Source organism: Chrysemys picta, chromosome 1, assembly GCF_011386835.1.
Source record: "Chrysemys picta bellii isolate R12L10 chromosome 1, ASM1138683v2, whole genome shotgun sequence".
NCBI lineage: Eukaryota > Metazoa > Chordata > Testudines > Emydidae > Chrysemys > Chrysemys picta.
Window position 1 is genome coordinate 204,380,825 of NC_088791.1, and position 23,401 is coordinate 204,404,225.

At 42.5% G+C, this 23,401-nt stretch overlaps 2 protein-coding genes and 1 long non-coding RNA gene across 3 annotated transcripts in view; 1 reads left to right on the forward strand and 2 right to left on the reverse strand.

Annotated features, from left to right (window-relative positions):
• LOC135978000 (uncharacterized) overlaps positions 1–23,401 on the reverse strand; it is a 1,156,726-nt gene that overhangs the window by 827,344 nt on the left and 305,981 nt on the right. The window lies entirely within an intron of this gene.
• The window catches only part of OTC (ornithine transcarbamylase), a 38,504-nt gene that overhangs the window by 14,256 nt on the left and 847 nt on the right, over positions 1–23,401 (reverse strand). Inside the window, exons 2-5 of the mRNA XM_005308998.4 lie at positions 18,342–18,480; positions 17,658–17,739; positions 11,707–11,794; positions 5,130–5,283 (exon numbers count right to left, since the gene is read on the reverse strand). Of these exons, the coding sequence (XP_005309055.2) occupies positions 5,130–5,283; positions 11,707–11,794; positions 17,658–17,739; positions 18,342–18,480 (463 nt within the window). The remainder of the gene's footprint in view (positions 1–5,129; positions 5,284–11,706; positions 11,795–17,657; positions 17,740–18,341; positions 18,481–23,401) is intronic.
• On the forward strand, positions 13,610–18,473 carry LOC135977853 (uncharacterized). Its single transcript, XR_010595300.1, has 2 exons — positions 13,610–14,250; positions 17,385–18,473. It is a non-coding gene; the product is annotated as an uncharacterized LOC135977853 (long non-coding RNA).

Consider the following 23,401-nt stretch of genomic DNA (forward strand, 5'->3'; position numbering starts at 1 on the left):
ATCTAAATTGTGCTAAATTGTTCATCAGTCAAGCTTCACAGAACACCCCTTAGTAAGGCAGAGCTTATATTTAACAGAGTGTTAAGCATTGGATGAACTATGGAAGTGGCAATCATGGGCCTTAAGCATGAAAGAGAATGGAAAACCTGTGTGTACACTAAAGGCATACAAGCCTATAGTCCTAGAAGGCCAGGTCTCAAGAACACCTAAAATTGGGTCTCAAAACACTTGCAGAAGATCTGGTGGGTCATAACTACACCTAGGAGGATACTCAGCTCACCAACTGGTTGGAAAAGAAGGTCATAGTTGTGGCAAGAAAAAACACTTCATTGCACAATGCCTATTCTAGGTGACAGAGTTAAAGCTGAGCATTGGAAAAGGGAAAGCTGTCTCACGGAGTTAATGCGTGAGAACTCCAGGTTAGTCAGGCAATGGCTACAGAATAAGACGACACTGAATCGGAGGCATCTGAACACAGTCTTCATGAGTGGAGAACAACTCAGCCTGTTAGAAATGCAGTGCTCTGTACACAGGACAGGAATAGAGAAAGCTCTGAAAATAAACCAGAAGCATTTTCTGGAATATGCGTGTGTAAACGAATATAGTAAAAGTGATGCTGTAAAAAAGAAGAACAAATTAATTGGAATTATAACAGAGAAGAGTAAAATGATGTTAAAGCATTCAGAGATTTGTGGGAAATAGAGCTCCACTGGCACACACAGAAAAAAGAAAAGGCAGTCCTCTATTGGAGGAACTCTGATGGCATACTGACAAAGGAGAAATTGCAGAAAAATATTTATAAAGCTGAGGTAATAGATGTTATTAAAGAAAAACCTTCCTGAAGTTAAAGTAAGTGTGTATCTAAACAAGTCTAACATTTCTCTGTTGCTATTGCATTTTGCGTGTACATCTGTCCAATAAATTTCATATGTACGCAGCCTATCTATTCAGATATCACAAAAACGCCGTTTTAGCTGATTTTAAAAATAACTAGGAGCATGCTAGGTGTGATATCCTACCTCTATTCTTGGAACTGGTGAAATTCACTGAGTTATTAAAATACTGTTTTTTTGCAACTACAACACAGTACGCAACATGCCAATATGTTCCCTGCTACTGTCTGATGCATGAGAGAACAAAACCAAGGAAATCCCACAGCAGAAGTGCCAGACAGAGAGGAAAAGAGGCTATGTGGGTAGACACCACCAATAATCTGTGGGTGAGATTTTTACCCATGCGCCACCTCTTTTACTCTGGGTAAAAGGGCCAGAGCAGTATAAGGGGAGGAGGCCAAAAGTCCCACGTCTGGCTGGGGGAAGATTCACCTGGCACAGGCAGCGTGGGAGACAGCGGTGAGTCTGCCTTCTGAAGAACCCCTTGCAAACCTTGGCATGGAGGAAGTGGTGGAGAGGTTTGGGGTTGGCAGGGGTGTATCAAGGTGGGTCTACATTTTGGGCAGTAAGGGTGAAGTAACATAAACAGGCCTCCAGACTTGTCTACATTATGTGGATGGATGCAGAACAGTCCAGAATCAGGAGAGTACTAAAGTGGCTTAGCTCACACTCCCCCTAGGCTGCAAGTTGTGTACTACACCTCTTAGAGGCAAAACACAAAATCTCATCCTATCTATCTACCTGTAACCCAGGGGTGAGCAAACTTTTTGCCCTGAGGGCCACACTGGGGTTGCAAAACTGTATGGAGGGCCAGGTAGGGAAGGCTGGGCCCCCCATACAGCCCCCTCCCACTTCCCGCCAGGGCTGGCTCCAGGGTTTTGGCCACCCCAAGCAGCCAAAAAAAAAAAAAGCCGCGATCGCGATCTGCGGCGGCAATTCGGCAGAAGGTCCTTCGCTACGAGTGGGAGTGAGAGACCGTCCGCCGAATTGCCACCGAATAGCTGGACCTGCTGCCCCTCTCCGGAGTGGCCGCCCCAAGCCTGGAGCTGGCCCTGCTTCCCGCCCCCCTCACTGCCCCCCTCAGAACCTCCAACCCATCCAACTCCCCCGCTCCTTGTCCCCTAACCGCCCCCTACTGGGACTCCTACCCCTAGCCACCCCCTGGGACCTAAACCCCTGTCCAGCCCCCCTGCTCCCAGTCACCCGATCCCTATCCACACCCTCCGCCCCCTGACAGGCCTCCGAGGACCCCACGCCTATCCAACTCCCCCATCCCATGACCGCCCCCGCCACCGCAGAACCTCTGCCTCATCCAACCGCCCGCTGCTTCCTGTCTGCTGACTGCCCCCCAGGACTCCCTACCCCTTATCCAACCCCCTCCAGCCCCCTTACCATGCTGCTCAGAGCAGCATGTCTGGCAGCTGCGCCACCAGGCCAGAGCGAGATACGCTGCTTGGCAGGAGCTCGCAGCCCCACCGCCCAGCAGGGCCGGCTCCAGGCACCAGCCAACCAAGCATGCGCTTGGGGCGGCCCCTAGTAAGGGGCGGCCAATCTTGGGGCGGTGGGGGGTTCGGCAGCGTGGCGCTCGGCGGGGGGTGTTCGGCGGCGCTCCGCGCGGGGGAGGTTCAGCAGTGCGGCATTCGGTGGGGGGTGTTTCAGTGGGGCGGGGTGGCGCTGGGGGGTGTGTGTATTACGGCGGGGCGGCGCTTTTTTTTGCTGCTTGGGGTGGCAACAAAGTTAGAGCCAGCCCTGCCGCCCAGAGCGCTGCCCGCACGGCAGCGTGGCTGCGGGGAAGGGGCCGGGAGCTCAAGGGCCAGGCAGGATGGTCCTGCAGGCCGGATGTGGCCCATGGGCCGTAGTTTTCCCACCTCTGCTCTAATGTCTCCCAGAAAAACACAGGGCAGGGCTGTGCAGAAAATGGGAGTCAGGAACCAGCTACCTATGTGTCATGTTTTTCTCTCCAAACCACAGAAGTGAAGTCAGAAAGAAACATGGAAGTTAATACTACATGCTTTCTAAGCTCCATCAGAAAGGCATCCCAGAGTACAGGTGACAGTGCAGTAGTGAGTGGCAGTGCAGCTGGTAAGTAGGGAATATTAATACCGTTATATAAAACATATGAGTCATATATGACTATTGAAAACTTGCTAATCTCTGGTGGGAAAATAAGTGCTAATAGGTAGAGTGTTTATGAGACAAAAAATAAAAGGCCAGATGAAACTGTTTTACAATTACACTCAGCATTTAAATGAAACAAATGACTTTTTATCATTTCCAAAGTTCTAGTTATGACTCACTGCCTTACATAAATTAAGCTTCACACAAAGGCTGGCTGAATGCATCTCTCTCAAGTGTACCTCATTCTGAGGGATGACTCATTTCAGTCCCGAGGTTACCTCTGTTCCATAAAGACTTGGTGTCCCCTCACTTTTATAGCTGAAGATGACTTCTAACAAAAACAGGGTCATCAAATGTAGGAGTCATTTATGCTAAAGCAGTGATACTCAGACTGAGGCTCCTGAGTCGTAAACAACACATAACGTGTCTCCTGTGGCTCTTTGCAGCACATATTAAAACAGTTTGACTTAATTATTAACCAGTCAGGATGCTTTTACTATCTTATTAACCAATTGTAGTTAATAAAATAGTAATACTTGGTCAGTCAATTTGCTGTGAGAATAATATATATCTATATAAAAATGAAATATTTCCCCTGTCATACTGTTTAAATATGAATACATAATACCATAGTAAATGAAACAATGAATTCACACTACTGGGGCGCTTTTGGGTAATGTTGATTGCTAATTTGGCTCCTGAACCACTGAGGTCTGAGTATCACTGCACTAAAGGAATGAGCCTGACAGCATGTAAAGTTTCCTGCATGAATAATTTTTTCTCCCCCTCATTCTGGGTATTTGCCACATACTCTCCCACATTTGGACCGTCACAGGCTGAGAGATGACGGAATGATCTAGGAAATGGATAAGAACAGCCATACTGGGTCAGACCAAAGCTCCATATAGCCCAGTATCCTGTCTTCCGACAGTGGCCAATGCCAGGTGCCCCAGAGAGAATGAACAGAACAGGTAATCACCAAGTGATCCATCCCCTGTCTCCCATTCCCTGCTTCTGGCAAACAGAGGCTAGGGACACCATCCGTGCCCATCCTGGCTAAAACCACTGATGGGCCTATCCTCCATGATCTAGTTCTTTTTTGAACCCTGTTATAGTGTTGGCCGTCACAAAAATCCTCTGGTAAGGCATTCCACAGGTCGACTGTGCATTGTGTGAAGAAATACTTCCTTTTGTTTGTTTTAAACCTGCTGCCTATTACTTTCATTTGGTGACCCCTAGTTCTTGTGTTATGAGAAGGAATAAATAACAGTTCCTTATTTACTTTCTCCACACCAGTCTTGATTTTACAGACTTCTATCATATCCCCCCTTAATTGTCTCTCAATCACATCCATACAAAGTAGTTTCTATTCATTCAGAAAGTAAGGAAGCATTTGCCAAAATTTTCATCCAGCCCTACAATGTACTGATGAATTTTATAAGCCAGTTCTTCACCTGGTTGTAAATTGGCATAGCTCTATTAACTTCAGTAAAACTACATTGATTTGCATTGGCTGAGGATCTGGCCTTGTATGTGTACAATGTTATATAGTTAGCACATAAAATACTATATTAAAATCAGAACAACAAAATATGATCCTAATTCATTCCTTCTCAGTATAAGCAAGGTTTAATGTATCCTCATTAAGGACTTACACTAGTTTAACTAGATTGATTTTTAAACTAGTGTACCTTTCTAATATAGACAAGGTCTCAGTCTCAACTATAAACAGGTTAGGGCAAAGACTTCAGAATGAAAAACTGTCTCCATGGCAAATCTCTCATTGACTTCAGTGGGGACAGGACCTCACCATTATCTTAATCTGTAAAGCACCCGGCACATTTTTTTTTTTTTTTTTTTGCACTATGGGCTCAATCCGGCAAGTAATTTAATTATAAGCTTAACTTCATTCCTACATAAATTGATGGGACTACTCAATTGCTTAAAGTGTGTTGTCCAATGGGGGCCTCTAATATCAACACATATTCCAAATTACTTATCAGTTCCATCTCAAAACATCTAAGGATAAACTGCTTGGAATAGGACTTTTCCCAATATTTAGCAAGACTGATTAGTTTTCTAAAAGCTGTGTTATTATAAAGAGAAGGGTATTATTACCTGGAGTGTAAGGTAATCAGCTAAAATCTGGATAGGATGGTATGAATCAGACAATCCATTGACTATTGGGATTGAGGCTTCTTTCGCCAACAGGTCCAGATCAGATTGTTTATAAACTCTGGCCAAGACTGCATTTGTCATGCTAGACAGCACCCTACGGTAAAGCAAAAGATATCAAAGTCAAACATCATAAATATATTGCTACTTTATTCTTCAATGTGCAATGTATAAATATTAATAAGTGGTGGTAATGAATAAATTTTTTCCAGTTGCTTGAATAATATACAATATCTGCATAATCCACTAAAATGCAGACATTTAACAAGCTGTAAGAAGTAAAAGAAAATTCTTGCTCCACACACAACCCCATTCAATGATTTTCTATTTCATTTTTGATTGTCACTAAAGCAAAACTAATGATGCAACATTAATAAATGTGCAGGTAACAGAGGTGATTGAAATGATAGGGATTCAACTCAAAAGGTGTAAAGAACAACAGTACCATCCTAATGTGTAACATATATAAATAATTATATTTTGTGACACACACAGTAACACTATTAAAGTGGCATCAAGGTTCTAAATTAAATGACAGGGATAAAGACATTTGGCATTCATTACTGGCACTCAAGCTACAGCTCATGGTTTTGTGCCTTGGAAGTAGAGTTTCAGGGATGAGTCTGCTATGAGAGCACTGCATTTTCTGTCATATGGATATTTTTAGGCGAATCTAGCATGAAATCGGATGCTTAGCTTTGCAATTCTGTGCTTTTGTGGAAGTAATCAGGCCCTCAAGTATTATTCTTTTGAATTATTTTGTATGTTTTAATGTTCTCTAGTAGCATCTTAAAACCAAATAGGCAAAACTGTGAACAGAAGGGTATGGAACTGTGACACAGAGGCCATTGGTGGTTCATTACTCTGTCAGCAATTCTTGTCAGGCCTGGCACACTCACTCCATTTCCCACAGTTGTCATAATCTGTACCTAAAAAGTGTCATGTAAGGCATCATACACAAATTGGTTTCACACTGGTCCCGAAAATCATCGTGTGGTATATGTACAGAATGCGTACAAACAGTTATAAATATGCACTAGAATTAGATTCTTAAAATGTGTTTGGCAAGCAGTGCATACGCCCAGTCTGCCCTAAAAACAGGAATGTGTATTTGCTTGTCTGCCCAGCCTGGTTGTCTGTCAGAGACAATGAAGCTACATTTACATAAGAGGGAAACAAAGCCATCAACCTAGTGAGCTGGGGAGATAGTTAAGAGGCTATCACAACAGGGGCAGGAGACTGCAAAAATGAACATGGTGTCAGCTCCCTGGTGGACACAGCAAGCTGAGTTCCCAGCAAGGCTTCCTGGCTCTTGAAGCAGCGTCAATGAACTTTGGGAGGATATAAAGAGAGAGAAAAAGCCATTCTGGCATCTTTCACCTGACAAAACAAAGGAACTAAGCTCTGTAAAGGGTTGTGGTCACCTATGCTGGAAAAGAGACTTAGTGAGAAACACTTCTTTGAACAAGAGAGTCTAATTAGTTAAATAAGGTTTTAGTCATAGAAGCATATTTTTATTTTTGTTTGTATGTAACCTATCTTTATTCCTTATACTTGGTATCACTTAAACCTATGTCCTTTTCTTAAATAAACTTGTTTTACTTTTACTATAAACAAATTCAGTGCAGTGCAGTGTGTTAACCCAAGTTAAATTAAGAGGCTGCAGTGTATTGTCTCTTTAAAGGAGCAAAAAAACGTTAATAACTTCTGTAAGGGTTCAGTGAGAAGGCTGGACACTGCAGGGCAGATGTTTTCGGGGAAATTCAGGACTGGGAGGGTGTTGGGGTCACTCCGCAAAAAGTAACTGAGCAGTGGGAGCCAGGGTGTTACCGGTTGGCATCAGATCTGGGAACCCCAGCAGCATAGCATTTAAGGCACCCACAGTTGCAAGGTAGGCCTCGGTTGAACCCTAAAGTGTCACAGGAATGCTCTTACAATTGGTGGATTTCTGACTTGCCTCTGGAAAGATAGGTCCCAGTGTCAGAGTCCTTACACAGGCAGGTCTCTCATTGAAGTCAATTACATTGTTCTTCCAACTGAAGTCAAACATTCCTTATTCAGATAAGATTCCCATTAAGGGAAATCATTGATGCTACCTATATAGGTAAAGAGGAAGAACTGAACAGGATAATCTGTAAGGTTGCTGTCTGTGCCATTATTTTTTTCTAGCTAACAAGTTATAAAGGTGTTACTTTTGTTTAATCTACCTTGGATGGGTATTTAGGGAAATGTGGTTTTATGCAAACTAGTCACCATATGACTGATAAAGAGCTTCAAGAAGATGGATCCCTTTCAATGTAAGGTAGCTACAGGGAACTCAGCCATAACATGGCCTGCTGCTAGATTTCTTGCCTAACCTGTTGAAAAGTTAGCCACTGCAGTGAGTACTGGAATCAGTGAATACTGACCATGTGCCTTATGATTAAGGTATCACCTTGTAACCCTGACTCATGTCACAGAACTGGAGCCAGGAAATAAAGGTCATTGCTCTTATCAGCATTATGGTGTCAAACACACCTTTATTATGCTGCTAGAAAGCCCAACTGAGAACTGAAGGTCCTGTTAGAATCTAGACCACACTGAAGTCACCAGGAAGCTGGAGCTGGCCTGAGAGAAGACCAGACTCACCCATAACTGAATCAGGCTGAAGCTAATTTTGAAAGAAATAGCAGACAGCTGTGTTTGCCCAGAAAGAGATACTTGGACTGAATCAGAGTCATCTTGAGAGAAGCTGGGGCCAATTAGGGTGTCTGAGTTTCTGAAGACAATTGGAGGGGCAAGGCCCATGACTCTGGGGCTGACTATCAGTGGTTACCCTGTATCTGGCAAAGTTACCAGGATTCCTATGTTGATACTAAATCAATGTAACTCTTATGATTTTTGTGAGTTTTGAAATGTCTGGTGTTTTTCTTAAAGCCCCCAGATACTGCAGACGTGATTATGTGTGAACCTCAACTTTCATTTTAAACTTTAAGTTTCTAGCCCTGATGGGTGTGGAGGAAAGCTTGAAAATATGACCCAAGTGCACCTTAAAGGCTCAAAAACCAAAAGGCAAAGAAAAAGAAATTCAGTTATTTTTTTTTAAATCTTGTGATTTTGAAGCTAATCTTGAGATTTGGGAGCACTGGGTGTGGCAATAGTGCAGACTCATGTAACAGCTCCCAGAGAACCAAGGAGATAGGGAAGTGTTTCTATCCAAAATGTATATCCCTATTGTTTAAAAATGTTTATTGAATAAATGGTTTAATTTTCTAATTCAATGCTACCAAGTCAATAGTGGGGTTGTTAAAATGGCTTTGGGGCATATTTGTTCTTGTATAAGTGGTGGGTAGGTCAAGGGTGCAAGCCTATCCCACACAAATGTAGGAACTGACCCCTGATAATCTCAGTGGACTATCAAGTTTAACGACTGACTGCTTCAGTGCCACTGCCGCAGCTCAGCATCGGTGCTGCCGTGATGTGTGCTGGCCTGCATTGATGTCACAGTAGAAGAATATGGCATACCAGGTACATGGAATGCTGCCAGCGTTTCAGTTTGCCTGATATGCCGGACACACTAAGCAGCAGTGAAAATGTTAAAGACCCTTCATAGGCTAGAACTCTGTTATTGTGTAAGTGTCTGTCTTTAAGAGCTATTACACAGCACAGAGGAGCTTTGTTATGGCCAAATTACAAATCACTAAAATGTGTTCTCAGCGGAAACACTGACAAACACTGACCTGCAATGGGGCTGTATTTCAACTATAATAAAACCTGTGGGCCTTTTACAGCCCTCTATCCCCCTTTACGTTAAGCCTCAGCCTCCACTATTTCTAAGCCTTTGGAGCCCTAGGTATGAAGCTGTAATTATTTGAAATACTCTCCAGACTCGTTAAAACTCCAGTATTCCTTGTTTTTTATTGTTTGTTTATTTTCATGCTCCTTGAACCAGGCTTCTATACTGGTACCTTCCTAGATGCTAATAAAACATGCACAAGCACCAGGTGACTCGCAATATTTCATTTGTTCTTTGTGTGAATAGCTCAGTCCTGCTCCTGGGGAAGTCAGAAAGGATTTTGCTATTGACTTCATTCAGAGCAGGAGCAGGCCAACTGTATTTATCAGAACATCTTTGTTATGTAGAGCAGCCTGCCTGCCAGGTCAGTAAATGACCAACAGCCTCCAAACTAAATACAGGGTCTGTGTTTTTCTGGTGCGGTATTGCCTGGGATGGCTCTCTCAAGTGGTGGGGGGTACTCTCACCCTTTCCCCCCCATCCCTGGAACCAGTTGCTAACAGCAAAGTCTATACTCCTCATCTTCCCTGACAAGCCATGCCTTCTTCCTCCCTCTATCACCTTTGTCAACTTCCCTACCCTCCCTGTCAGTTTGGTTTGCAGGCTGGAGGCCATCCTCCACTTCTCTCTTTCCTTTGATCCCCTTACCTTCATGCTGCCACCACATGGTGCCCTTCTCCAAAATCCATCCATTCCTTAAGCAACAACCTTTAGCCCCACTCTAAACAATTCTAATTTGAATTACTGCAACCTTTCTTCTCTGGCATCAGTCCATCCATCTTCTCAGTCCATCCAAAGTGCAGCTGCAAATATCTTTGCTCTGACCACATCCAGTCCCTCTTTAAATCCCCTCAACCTTTGCCTCAATCAGATGTAGTCTTCACATTCCAGCTTTGGCAAATATCTCCCAGCTGCCATTGTGATTTTTGTGTCATCTGATCCCCTTAGGCTTTCCCTCTCCCAGGCTTCTCAACTGTCCACTGCTGCTTGCTTTTCAAACCCTCTTAAATGGTGTGTTCTCACTTTACTGCTAGCCAGTAAGAAAACAGCAGGCGGGAAGGGGCTCGGAGAACAGTGCTCTCTTGAGGGGGTGAGGAGCTCTCCATCTGCCTTTAACAGAGCAGGGGATGCTCTGCCCCTTCTCTTGTAATACTTCCCTGTCCCTAATGTCACTGGAGTTAGAGTAGGGATGAATGTGGTCCGGTAAGTTTGAATGGCCTACCTGCATTAACAATAGCTGCTCTAGCAGCTTCATTTGAGGCAACATTCTTAGGTGTAGAAAGAAAGTCACTTTGGAGGAATGAGGTTGAATCCCATTGTAGCATTTGAATTCAAATAGAAGGGAGATGAAGTAGGACTGAACAAAGGAACAACCCAGAGATGGAACCTGAGACTGTACTGTGCCACACTGACAGCTTAAAGAACAGGAGTACTTGTGGCACCTTAGAGACTAACAAATTTATTAGAGCATAAGCTTTCGTGGACTACAGCCCACTTCTTCGGATGCATATAGAATGGAACATATATTGAGGAGATATATATACACACATACAGAGAGCATGAACAGGTGGGAGTTGTCTTCATGCTCTCTGTATGTGTATACATATCTCCTCAATATATGTTCCATTCTATATGCATCCGGAGAAGTGGGCTGTAGCCCACGAAAGCTTATGCTCTAATAAATTTGTTAGTCTCTAAGGTGCCACAAGTACTCCTGTTCTTTTTGCGGATACAGACTAACACGGCTGCTACTCTGAAACTGACAGCTTAGGCTGCCACTCTCTGCAGCTCCCATCATTCAATGGGTGTTAGAAACCTACACGTATAGCTCCCAAAGCAAGCCATTGGGTGGGGCTTTAACTAAAACATGTTAACATTAATTACAATTAATGTATATTCTGGTGTCTTCAATATTGTGTGTTTAGTGGGACACAGGAGGAGAGTAAGCTAAGTGTCCTCCAGCCTGAAGAGACTGCAAGCCTGACTTTCTATCATCACTGCCCCATATCCACTCTCCTTCAACAGATGAAGGTGGAAAAGGACACTTTAAAATGTCCAAAAGTTTGGCCTTTTTCTTATGTTTTCCTTGGATTTCATTGCAGAGGGAAAAGCAATGCAGTATTGAGAAACAATCACTCCAGCTAACGACCACAAAGAACATAGTCAGCAGGAGAGAAAAAAACACAGCTCGCTGATTGTGTTTCTTGAATTGAGCTTGACAAGCCTGAGGTTGTGTGTCTTTCGACAGAGCAGAAAGGACCTTTTGAAAGGTACTAACCTTGGAGCATCTGAGCACTGACATATTAATCTTAAACTGCAGAGGGGCTTCTTAGAAAGCAGCACAATACTCCAGATTGGATGAGTCATTAATAAAAGCTTAATGGGGAGCAAGGCAAAGTGACAGCATCTGCAAGAAATAGCCTCACACTTCTGTGGTTTTTAAAGCTCTGGTCAACTTCCTATAGAATGGAGTGGAGGGGGGGGGGGCGGGAAGAATCCAAGGGCTTAATTCACCCCCACTGGATGGAAAAAATGCAAAAAGGTGACAAGTGAATTTTGCAAACTGCTATAATGCGGAGAATTTTGGGTGCCTTTGAAATTTCATAGAAAATAAATACTTGGGGAGTCTAAAATCATGCAAAAAGTTATCACCAACCTGGTGTTTTTATTTCACATTTTCTCACCAATTTCAGCCAGATCTACCACTTTCACATATGTAAAACAATCCTATGATATTTTACCAACCGTGCTGTATCTGTGAGATTCTCGTTAACACCCAAATGTATGTCCTGGGTTGTAAGGAAACAAGGATGTCCCCCAAGGAGAGCAAACCCTGCAAAGATTAAAAACAAAACACAATCTGAATGGTTACAACTTGAGATTTAAAAATAAATCCCAGAGAACAGGTATTTGCAACAACAACAACTGCAGTAAGAGAGGCACCCCCTTGTTTGGAACTTTTAATTCCAGACGTCACAAAACACTGGTAAATACACACTAGGGTGAAATCCATTCAAGTACAGACAGCCCTCCTAAAGGCCTTTAGATATCACTTCAGTTCTATGTTCAAGGCAAAATCCATGCAAGTTCATGCATGGTAATAACCATCACTGAATCCCCACATTAATGGCTGGGTTATTCTTTTCTCACACTAGTTTATAGCCACTGATCTTAGTGAAGGTACACATGTGTATACATCTAGTTTAAGGGAGATTAGGATCAGGCCCTCAGGATGAAATTCACTCCTGTGCAGGCATAAGACCTATGTGCCATTTTAAGTGGGACTTAAGTACTGGGCCTCTGCACTGATGTGATTTTTACCTTATGGGCCAGATCCTGGCCTCTGTTCTGCCTGCTTTTTCACTGCTCCAGTGTGTGATAGCTATCTTAAAGAGCTGGTTGAGAATGATCCCAACATAAGGGAAAATCGCCCTATGCCACTTGCCTTCCTAGCCTCAGCATGTTGGCCACAGTCTGGGTGGGGAAGGCCTGGCTGGAGTGTTGCTGTGGGGGCTGTTGCAGATGGGCATAATTTAGCCCCACTCTGACAATGTTCTAAATGAGATGCTTGAGGGAGCACAAGGCTGGTTTAAAGCCATATTTATGCCCCAACTGCTGAGACGCAGTGATTGTAGCTCTGGTGCCGCTGAAGGTCTGGGCCTAAGGGATTAAATTGGGCTTAAGTGGCCTTGTGAGGCTCCCTCTGCACTGGGGTAAATTTCATCCACTAGAGAACAGGAGAATGGACTGGGTGATCTAGCAGGTCTTCCCATCTCCCATTTTGATTATAGGAAGTAACCAAACAAACCCTAGTATCATCATAGCATCCCACAGGCAGATCAGCATTATCACGGTAATTTGCTATCCTCTGGAGTGGAAAATACCTCTTCGGTAGTTTAGAGGGGAACATGGATCAGCGTTCATGTCACACTCCTGGTCAGTACTTGGCCTGGGCAGGGGAAGCTAAGGATCCAACCAGTGGACCAAATTTGGTGATGAATCCTGGTCACATGCCACCTGAGGCACATTGCACATATGCTAAGTAGTTTAAACACAGCATTTTCTGGAAATAAGATGACATTATTGTTCATTTGTGGTGAAGAGAGGGCCACATAAACTATAGAAGAGTTAAGACCCTCTTGTCTGGGAAGCTGTGATCCAAAAGGTGCTGGGAAACTGTTGCTTTGTTAAACCTTAAGGAAGTTTAAAGTAGATCAGCTTTGTTCTCAGCAGCAGATAGCAGTGCAGGCATTGCCATTACTACAGCTTTTCATGTGCTTTTGCAAGCATATTAAATATTGAAAGGATAACACCACAACTATTGTTCTTTACAAATGATTGATCTTGGGGTGAATATTAGTAGTTAAAACAAAACAACTATCGTGAGGATCCGAGCTCATGCTGGAAAGTAGAGACAGGTGATGAAGCCATGCACATGCTTCTCACTGTGGCCAGTTTTAAAAAGGAAGCAAAGACATGTGTGTAGGAGGCAAAGCATATGTTCATAGAGCAACATGTGTGCCTTTTGTAAAATATACACTTCGGTGAGATTTCATGGAGCATAAGTCAGAGCAGAACATGTCCCTGTAGGTCCCACAAATCCTTCTCCTTAAAACCACTCAACATCTAGCAGAGTGGTTTTCCCCTTTAAGGCTGGAAGGCCTGGGGCTACCCAACCCTGATTACTAAAGATTCAGCCCTTTGTGGAATCAGGTAGTTTCCTATAAAGGGCGGCAGGTGGATAGCATGAAGGGGAGAAAATTCATGAAATAAGAAAGGTGCTTGTAGGAAAGTACTGGATTGATACAGGGTTGTTAGAAAAGTACAGGCTAGTGCTGACAGAAGAATGAAGTCATGGCCAGAGGGCTGCACTCCAGTCAGAAAGATAGAGATTGGCAGCTCTGGGTGGAGTAGGCTGAGACTAGAGGAAGAGTTTTGTGTGTAGCAGAAGAACAAGGGTGAATACTATATTGACCTTTGTGTTATGGCTATGGACTTTATCTGGGGGATTTTGAAGACTGCTTGAACCATTTCTGTAATTAAACCAACCCTAGGGGGAGATGCTGTTGACCAAAAGAGCGATTATGTATGTGGTGTTCTTAAGGGGCCTGTGAGAAGGGGCTTACAGAGTAGGGTGCCTGCAAAGTGACTGCTACCTATGAGGGGGCGCTCAGTAAAATGACCACCTGGTTACAATCTCCTATAAGAAGTTATCTGGGGGCTTGTTACAAAATGAGAAGTCAAGGCTGGACATCCATGGACCACATTCCATTACACGTGGTGGAAGAGGTATGACTACTCCCCAGCCTGGTACAAATATACTGCAAAAACAGTGATTGTTTTTGTTGCCTTATATAGAGTCCACCTATGCAATCCATTTCTACCAAGATTATGAATAATTGGTGCAGAGAGTTGTGCATGCTTATCATTGTTGAGTCTTGGGCTGAGATCCTCACCCACAGACCCCAACAACTTGCTCTTATCATGGAGGGCCTGAGGAATAGTCTCTCTGAGTGGACAATTTCATTGTTCTTCCACTTCTGACTGTGAGTTGGCTGCCACTGCCTGACAGAATTTGGCATGTAGTGTAGAAAATGCATTTTAAAGATTTAAAATTAAAAGCTCTACTTAACAGCAATTAGGGGAACATTCCTAAGGGCTGCAGTCTGAAACCTAAAGACTATTTTTTAAGGATTGCTTTGGAAGAGGATAATAAGGTACCAAAGTAATCTGCCTTGGTAGTATAGCCAGTTTAGACAGTATCCACTACTGGGCACTCTAAATGCCAGGTAGTGTATTCCCTGATATGTTTCACTCATCCATTAGGATGATATAACTTTGTGTGAATATATGTACATGGTGTGTTTATACCATTATGGACCTCACTTTTCTTTCACATTGGTGTGAATTGGGAGTAAGTCCTTTCTAGTCAATAGTGGTATTCCACTATAGAGGAATCAGGCCCTGGGTCTCATGACATGCCAGAATATATCTGAAGTTACCCTCAACTTTGAGTATTATTTGTGTGTCCCTCCCCTATTTCAAACTTGCAGCATATTGTCCATATTTCAGTGTCTGTAGAATGGCCTTATTTACTACCAGTCAGTTCACTGATATTTAAGTGCAGTTACAATTGGGGAGGCAGGGCATGATTGAGAGGCGGTATGATTTATGCTAGCTATAATGGAAACATAGGATGGGATTCACCTTTATACCATGACAGAGGGGAAACTTTATTTTACAGACAATATATGACAATGTGGAATGCCCTTTTTTTCAACATACAAGGATGATATGTATGGGACGGTGACTGCAAACAGATGACATTTCCCACGGTTATAGGAAGTGATAGTAATAAATTTGGTAGGCTCTGAAAAAAATGGGTTTTTTACAAACACTGAAAGTTACTGACAATTCTTAACTTACACTATTAGTTTTAATCTGAATAACATGCTAAAATAATACATGTATTAGAAATCTTCCATATCAAATTAACATCAAGATTGTATTTGTTCAAAAGGACACCATTTCTCCATTACATTTCAAATCCCATCAGAATATTGAGTTAGAAATAATACACGTTGGATGAACTACAAATGTAAAATATGCTCTCATATAGCATTGCAAATTAACATGTATTTATTTTTCAAGAACTGAGTTCTTTAAAGATATGAAAATGGAAGAATCTCTTTATTTTTTTTAACATTTCCACAATGTTAACACACACCAGTTTTCTCTTAGATATTGCACTGTGCAATAGTGAAATACAGTCATTTCCAGCTCAATTGTCCACCAGCTTCATGGAGTGTTGTAATGTTTGCTTACGCAAATCCATGAGGACAGATTATCAAAGCCTTGGGACACATGTGACCTCTTTCAAGACCTCAGGGTGATTTGTGCCTGAGAAATGCCATTAGAGATAACGTGTGCCTCTGAAGTCTTGCAAATAACCATTGTAGGCCTCACTTACACTTTAGAAAATTGGTAGGAAATGAATTTATTTCACAACACAGGAGTGTGAGGCATTTGTTATGATTTCAGAGGAAGCTGACGTTTCACCTTAAATAGCAGCTGGGATGTACAGAATTACCATGGAGGTGGAGGGAGGGGGAATACTTGAATCTGCTGTGGAAGCCAGATCTTAGAAGCAAAGGGCAAAATGATGCCAGTATCTGTGCTAGACGGAGGAGGGAGTGCAGGGAACAGTCTGACACGTGCCTGGTACACAAGTGCAGGAGACGAACACTAGGTGGCTCTAGGAGGTCTGATGTATAAGGGGGATGGCTGACCTTAACAGGAGTTGTTGGGACATTGATCAGGGGTTGAAACCCCTCTGAAGCTATGCTGATCATGATCTGGAAGGAGGAGTAGAGAGAACCATGGAGCCAGCAGGAAGACACAGGACCTCCATGCAGACACCGGTGGCGCCACAAATTGTTTAAGATTCATATGTATTTTGGGGGAATCTTCAGACTTGAGAGCAGAACAGTCTGTTCCTTCCTTCCCTTCTTCCTGTGTTTTCCCTTGCTTCTTACAGAGAAATCTGGATGAAACTCAGTGAGAGGGGCCTTACAAAGTTACCTGTCCCTTGCATGGGACAATTCTACTTGAGGGAGGTTGGGCCCAGTACAGTTTACTTCAGCGTAAATGTGGGAAGAGCAAAGATTTCCCCACCTGGTGGGTATAAATGTCTTCATAAAGAATCCTAAATGATTTATTGGATGCAAAGTTAGAATGGTTAGGTCTGTGCAAAAATATTATGGTCCCAATCCTGCAAACATGTAAGCATCTGCTACGACATGAGTAGAATTATGTATGTGTTTATTCTTTTAGCATCCTTGTCTACGGTGCCTGGTATTATTAGGCCAATATCCCCGTTTCTCCATCCCATCCCAAGTTTGTTTCTCTAGAGGTAGTCATGGGGTTTTTCTCTAATTTAAATTATGATTCTCAGTCTAAATACATACTCTGAGGGCTTGTCTACATGGAGCCTGAGTGTGCAGCAAGCCAGTGTGTGAATGGACAATACACTAGCTTTCTGCACACTAACTAGTTGTAGGGACCTTGCTGTCACTCACTAAAAATTTCATATTGTGCTCTGGCATACTGCTGTGTCAAACAACAGTATGTCAAAGCACACTACGGAACCTGTAGTGTACAGACGAAGGGTCTACATGGTGACTTAACACATGGCAGGCTTGTGTTCACATCCTGGCTTACCGCACACTAAGTTTCCATGTAGACAAGCCTTGAGATTGACAACAGTCATGCATAATAAATTAGAAAGATGTTAGTTATGACAGCCTGTGCGGAATTAAATTGGTGTTACTTGCTAAAATGAGTGAAGGGAAAGTGTACAGCTAGCTAATATGGCATGAAACTTACATCATGAAAACCTTCTGCTTTCTGTTGTTTTATTTCAGTTCTAACTTATTTGGAGTTGACCCTGGGGGATTTTAGTGATCAAAGAGATGTGCCTGTAGTATTAATGAGGCATAACAGAACAAGACACTGCTCACACTGTTGAGTAAACTGCCATTCTCCTCAGACTTGACTTTCATCCTTGCTGCTCTCCAACCTCCGATGTCTTCTGAGTAAAAACTGCTAACTACATGATTAAGTAATGGTTTCATGATATGGACAAATGTACGCTGCAGAGAAAATATTTGTTATAACATGGTTTTGTCTAGATTTACCTGTTTCAGTGGATAATCTTGTTCGGGTACTTCTTTTCTCAAAAATCATGGCTAAAGATTTTCCTTGCAACAAAGGCAAATACTGAAAAACAAGAACGGAAAGGGATTTGGAAAATTGTTCACTCATTATTCATTATCTAATATTTGCTTCACAGTTTAATGGCTGCAGGAAATTAATAATAAAAGCAGTCATTGTATCATTTCTAATCCCTTGCCCCTCCAAATTCGTCACTAGCATTGGGAAGAGTTTGGGAGAAACAGAAAGTTCTAGGGGCAAAAAGCATCTACATTTTTTTGTTTTGTTGTTTTAAACAAATGAAAGAGATCTCTGATTCTTATCTTGCTCCTACACTACATACAGAATAATGCTCCTATTCCTGTAAATCTTTACTTCTGCTTGTAGCCCAACTGAAATCATTGGGAATATCCAATAACAGGGAATTAGATAAGGGGTACACACTTTTGAACAGCATAATTCCCCTACTTCATCCAAAGAACAACATTTTGCCTTTTACTGGCTGGCCCTTCATTTGATGTATACAATTTACACTAATTAAGGGTTGAAGTGGTTGTTTAGGACAAGCCAGTTTAGTTGCTGATTCACATTACCTTGTATGACAATCTTGATTTGGTGAGCTGAGTGACTGAACAAGTAAAATGGATTTTAAGTGACATTTTACATACCTCTCCCTTGTCCTTTATTCTTTGTTTCAAATCTGATGCCGTCCATAGCAAATACTTTATTTCTTCTGCTGTGTAACTTTGCAGAGTTAGGAGGTCACGACCTTTCAGATTAATATTAGTTTGAGTTGGTTGCCCAGACCTACAACAAAAACAGGCTCTTTGTCATTGGGTATTAATATGTTACGCATGCTAAAGCTAATGTACAACCAGTTAGCCCTCTTTCACTACTATCATTTGACGCAGCAAGATAACCTTCATGGCCTGTGATAATTAATTTGTGACTTTTCATCTCACACTAGGGTGACCAGATAGCAAGTGTAAAAAATCAGGACGGGGATGCGGGGTAATAGGTGCCTGTATAAGAAAAAGCCCCCAAAATCGGGACTGTCCCTATAAAAGCGGGACACCTGGTCACCCTATCTCACACAGCCACAACACTGCACTGTTCGCTATATTAATCACCATTGTAACCATCTCTCTTATTATCATCCATGAAACTGATTTTGTTTCTTATAACTTCTAGTATTTGTATCAGGGTTATATAATCAAATAAACCCAAATGTAGAAAACCACTCAGGGTCTGGTTAAACACTTAAGGCTGCATTGTAGCTTGTTTTGTACAGGGGTGCAAAGAGTTGGGGCAAGATGGCTCCCTGTGCTCTTTTTCCCAATCCCAACTCTGGGGTGCTGGCTCAGGACTGCTCAGATGGATATAAATAAAGTTTGATTTGTGAACCACACGCACACATTTTCAAATTCATTTCCAGAAACTGATATTGCCAGTAAGAGAATCCAGCAGCTCATTGCTCAATATTTGATGAGAGAGGGGGTAGGTTTGAGGGCTCATTCCAGAACCAGATGAAATGGAATATTTCTAGTCTCCCACAGAAGTGACACTGCAAAGTTCATATTATCTTAGATGGCACATGACTTGAGCAAACAGCCGAGTAAAGCCAATATTCTATAACCTTAAACCAAATAATGGAGACTGATGGGTAATTTAACCCTTTCTCTGCTAAACAGGGACTGATTATATCTGCAACCCTCTTTATTGTAACACAACTTGCACTTCACTAGTTCTAAAGTTTAGAAGGTCCTGCGCCAAGTATGTCTTTCTCATTAACTGCAGTGACTTTAATTAGATCAGAGTCAAAACACCAAGAAGAATGAAGTAATACATGAATGGAGTTGGTGGGGTTTTATTGGCAAATACCTCCAAGCCAATGCTCAGTTGCAACTGCTTCCAGCTGACAAGTCTTGGAGGCCAGGAATTTCAGAAAAAAAATTCCCCGGAGTGCTACTAGCAGTTGAGCTGAATGGGAGCACCATGCCATACGAAGCTCTGGTGGCTTTTTCTGTCTTTACCATCATGTCAAAATAGTGGGACTCTTTTTCTACAATCCCTCTGGCATAGGCAGGACCTGGAACTCTGCACACTCAAGGTTCCAGACCTTAAGTTGTGGCACCACACACAGGCACTGCAGTTCTTAAATCTTCATGTGCAAATATGACAGATCTCATAGTCTGTCACGTTTTCAACCCAAGAAGCAGTAGTTCTCCCTATAACTGAATATCCATTCGAAACACTGTTTTATTACTGACCCCTTTAAAAATGTTTGCTCCATCAGATAAATTCCGTCCTCAACTCCTTTGGTGCAGAGGGCTTCTTTGCAGTGGAAATGATGCAGTAGCTGCACAAGTAGGGGTAGGATGTGGGGCGGTTGCCCTGCATGGCATAAAGCCCAACCTATTGGGATTCACTATATGCTGTCATACAGAGGGGTGGTGGACTGCAGGGAGGCGCTGGGTCACCACTGGATCCACCACTAAGCTAACCTGGTTCTTATCCCCAGGGGCAGGGAAAACTATTCCCAAAGAGGCTACTCTAGCCATTAAAGATATATACTGCAACCTTGCTCCCACTAAAGTCAATTGCAGAACACCCATGGATGTCAGTGGGTGGAGGATCTAGCACAAAAAGAGATTCCACCAAAGTTGGCACAGGAATGTCAATTGAAAACTTTCCTATTTAAAAAGATTCAGAAGATTCAAAAAGATTTATACCTGGTCAGAAGTGGTTAGTAGTGTGCACTAGCATCTGGGCCTGATCCTGCACTCATTCTGCACATTCACACACAACACCTGTTGACATCAGGGAGTTTTGCATATGAAATAACTGCAGCATCAGACTGGATTGTTTTACTGTTTTCCTCACCCCCACCCCCTCCAAATGTGGAAGTTTGTTTCAGGGGATATGTATGGCATAGAGACAAGGAATAAGAGTAGCCTTATGATGGTATTTACCAAAGAGAAAATGGGACACCATGTGGGGCTAGCCTGAGCACCCCACAACTCCCATGGGTCTGTCCTGAGCCATTCGCCCAAGTCCCCCTACGCCCCCCACCCAGGGCTGGCCCGAGCACCCATACCTGCACAAGGTTGGCATCACTGCGTGCAAGCCCCGTCTGCCCCCTCTGTGCAAGGCTGGGGGCTGGCATGGCTGCTTGCTTGAGCCCTGCCTCCCCCCCCTTATATAGGGCTGACATCACCGCTTGTCCCCTCACATGTTCAGCCGCACCCCACCTTTTTGTCAAAAGGGGGCATTTGTCCCATTTGCTCTTGCCAACTGACAGGGCTTAAAAAAGGAACTGTCCCAGCCTAAACAGGACATATGGTCACCGTAGAGTAGCCCATATTATTTTTTAAATCTGACACTGATGGGTTGTTATAGGATGGAATTTTCACAAGCATTGGTATAACTGTGTGAAGTCAATGGTAAAACACTCACTGACTTCCATGGGAGCAGAGTAAGGCCAACCTGGAGCACTTTTGGAAACCTCACCCATAATTATTTTACATTTTCTTAGTAACAAACATCTATTAGTTGTATTTTAGTAGCTCTGGGCCAGGTTTACAAAGGCACCTAAAGACGTGTGTAGTAGAGCTGGTTGAAAAATTTCTGACAGAACTTTTCCTCCAGAAAATGCTGCTTTGTGGAAACATTCTGTGGGAAGGTACATTGACACTTTCCATAGAAACCAACCTGCCTAGTTTCCTGCTAGCCCAGGCTCCCCAGCCTGCTGGGCAGCTGCCATCTGGAGCTTCCTAACTCTGCAAGCAGACAGCTCTTTGAGGAGTCAGGCAACACCAAGAGGCAGCTGCCCTGGGAGTCAGGCAGCCAGGAGCAAGCTGAAAGCTCCCATTTCTGGTTCTCCCAGAAAGGAATTTTTCAGAATTTTCCTCTCCAGAATATTTTTGATTTTTTTTTTACTTTGCCCTGACTTGGAACAATTTTTTCTCTCCAAAACATGGACATTTTCCACTGAGAGAGAAATTCCATTTTCCTGCCAGCTCTAATAGTTAGTCATCTAGTGCAATATACAAAAGCACCTAACTCTCACGGTTAGGAGATTTTGTAAATCCCACTAGATGCCTAGCCATATATCTAGATGCCTAAATCCCTTTGGAAATCTGGCTCTTTGAAGTTCACAACATTTGTTAAACCAACAGACTAGTAGATCCTAATTTTTAAATCTATATGTTCTGTTGTTCTTAGCGAGATATTTCTGAAGGGATAGGTTTTGTGGGCTAACAAGATCTATAACTTTGTCTAGCAAAACGTAAAAATAAAACACTATAAAAATAAAGCAATAAAATAAAATTCAAAATTAAAATTGAATAACTAAGAAAACAACTAAAAATCACACAAAGCACTCAGTGCTATCCTTGCAACCCATACAGGTATGGTATAACCAGCAAAATCCTTGACTTGCATGTATGTTCAAGTGCTCTAGCTGATTTTACAAGATACACACTGACATATACCTGGGCGCTGAAGAGCAGATTTGACTTTGAGCCTTCATATGTATTGGGTAGTCTTCACAATCTCATGAAAAATAAAATAGCAAGGCAGACTAAATAACAGCTTAAATGTGATTCTGCTTCTAACTTTTATGGATATATACTGTAAGAAAACTTTGTTTCTTAATTGTTTCCCTTTTTTTAGATTAGGGCAGGGTGAGCAGGTCACTGAACTGATTGGAACATAAAGAGATGGCATGGATTTTGTCTGTTTGTTTGTTTGCTTGCTTTTTTCTGAATGGCTCTGGGGAGCAAATGGAAATATTCAATTATTTGACTTCCAGGTTTTTAGCAGATCATCTGAAGTCTAATGTTAAATGTCACCAGACTTTGGGGCCCATGCATTAGTTCTACTTCTATGGCTCTGCAACCTCTTGCTGCTCAGTCACTCCACTCTCCCTCACTGAGTTGTCTCTAACATTTTATTGTTTCCAGCTCTAAAAAAATTTCAGCCAAATTCTGCATGACCCATACTGCTTTCCAAGATTTATTAGCTATGGTCGTCAGCAATGTGTAGTGTTCCTTTGAGGGCCGCCAGTGTCTTTTCAAATGAGGTATTACTGACCAAATAAATTCTAGTGGCAGTTGGTATACGGGGAAGCAAAATTAAAGTGTAATGAAAAAAATCATAAGCCAAATAGTTTTTTTCTTTTTGAATGGGAATGGCAATTTCCTTCAATCATTATAATAACTGGTTGACTTCCTTGAGCTCTAAACCATCATTTGGTTAGCTGGCATTGATCAGAGCTTATGGTGATATCTTAAATTTGTAATGGTTGTGTTAACACAGTCTCCCTTATAATCCGATTTAGAGGGTAGTTATGGCTCAAAAAGTGAGACTGTAAAAATAGCATAGAGAGCCCAATTAAGTTAGGTGGCCACATTTGAGAAAGGGGAGCCACTGTAGTTATTTCCCCATAATGACTTCCATATCAAGTTTGCTAACCAAAGCAATATTTTGCTAGTCACCAGCAATGCATATGCCAAGCTGGGACTACTACAGAGCATCCTTCATATGGGGGAACGAATAAATCAGAGAGCTCAGAAAACATTTTCAAACTGGTCCAAAGGAGAAAGAAGGCAAATGAAAATGACTTTTATGGTTTAATGGGATCTGTGCGTATGTAACCCTTGCATACAGTTTTTGAACACTTAAAACTTGTTACATCCTGTTCCCATTGGAGTCAATGTCAAAACAT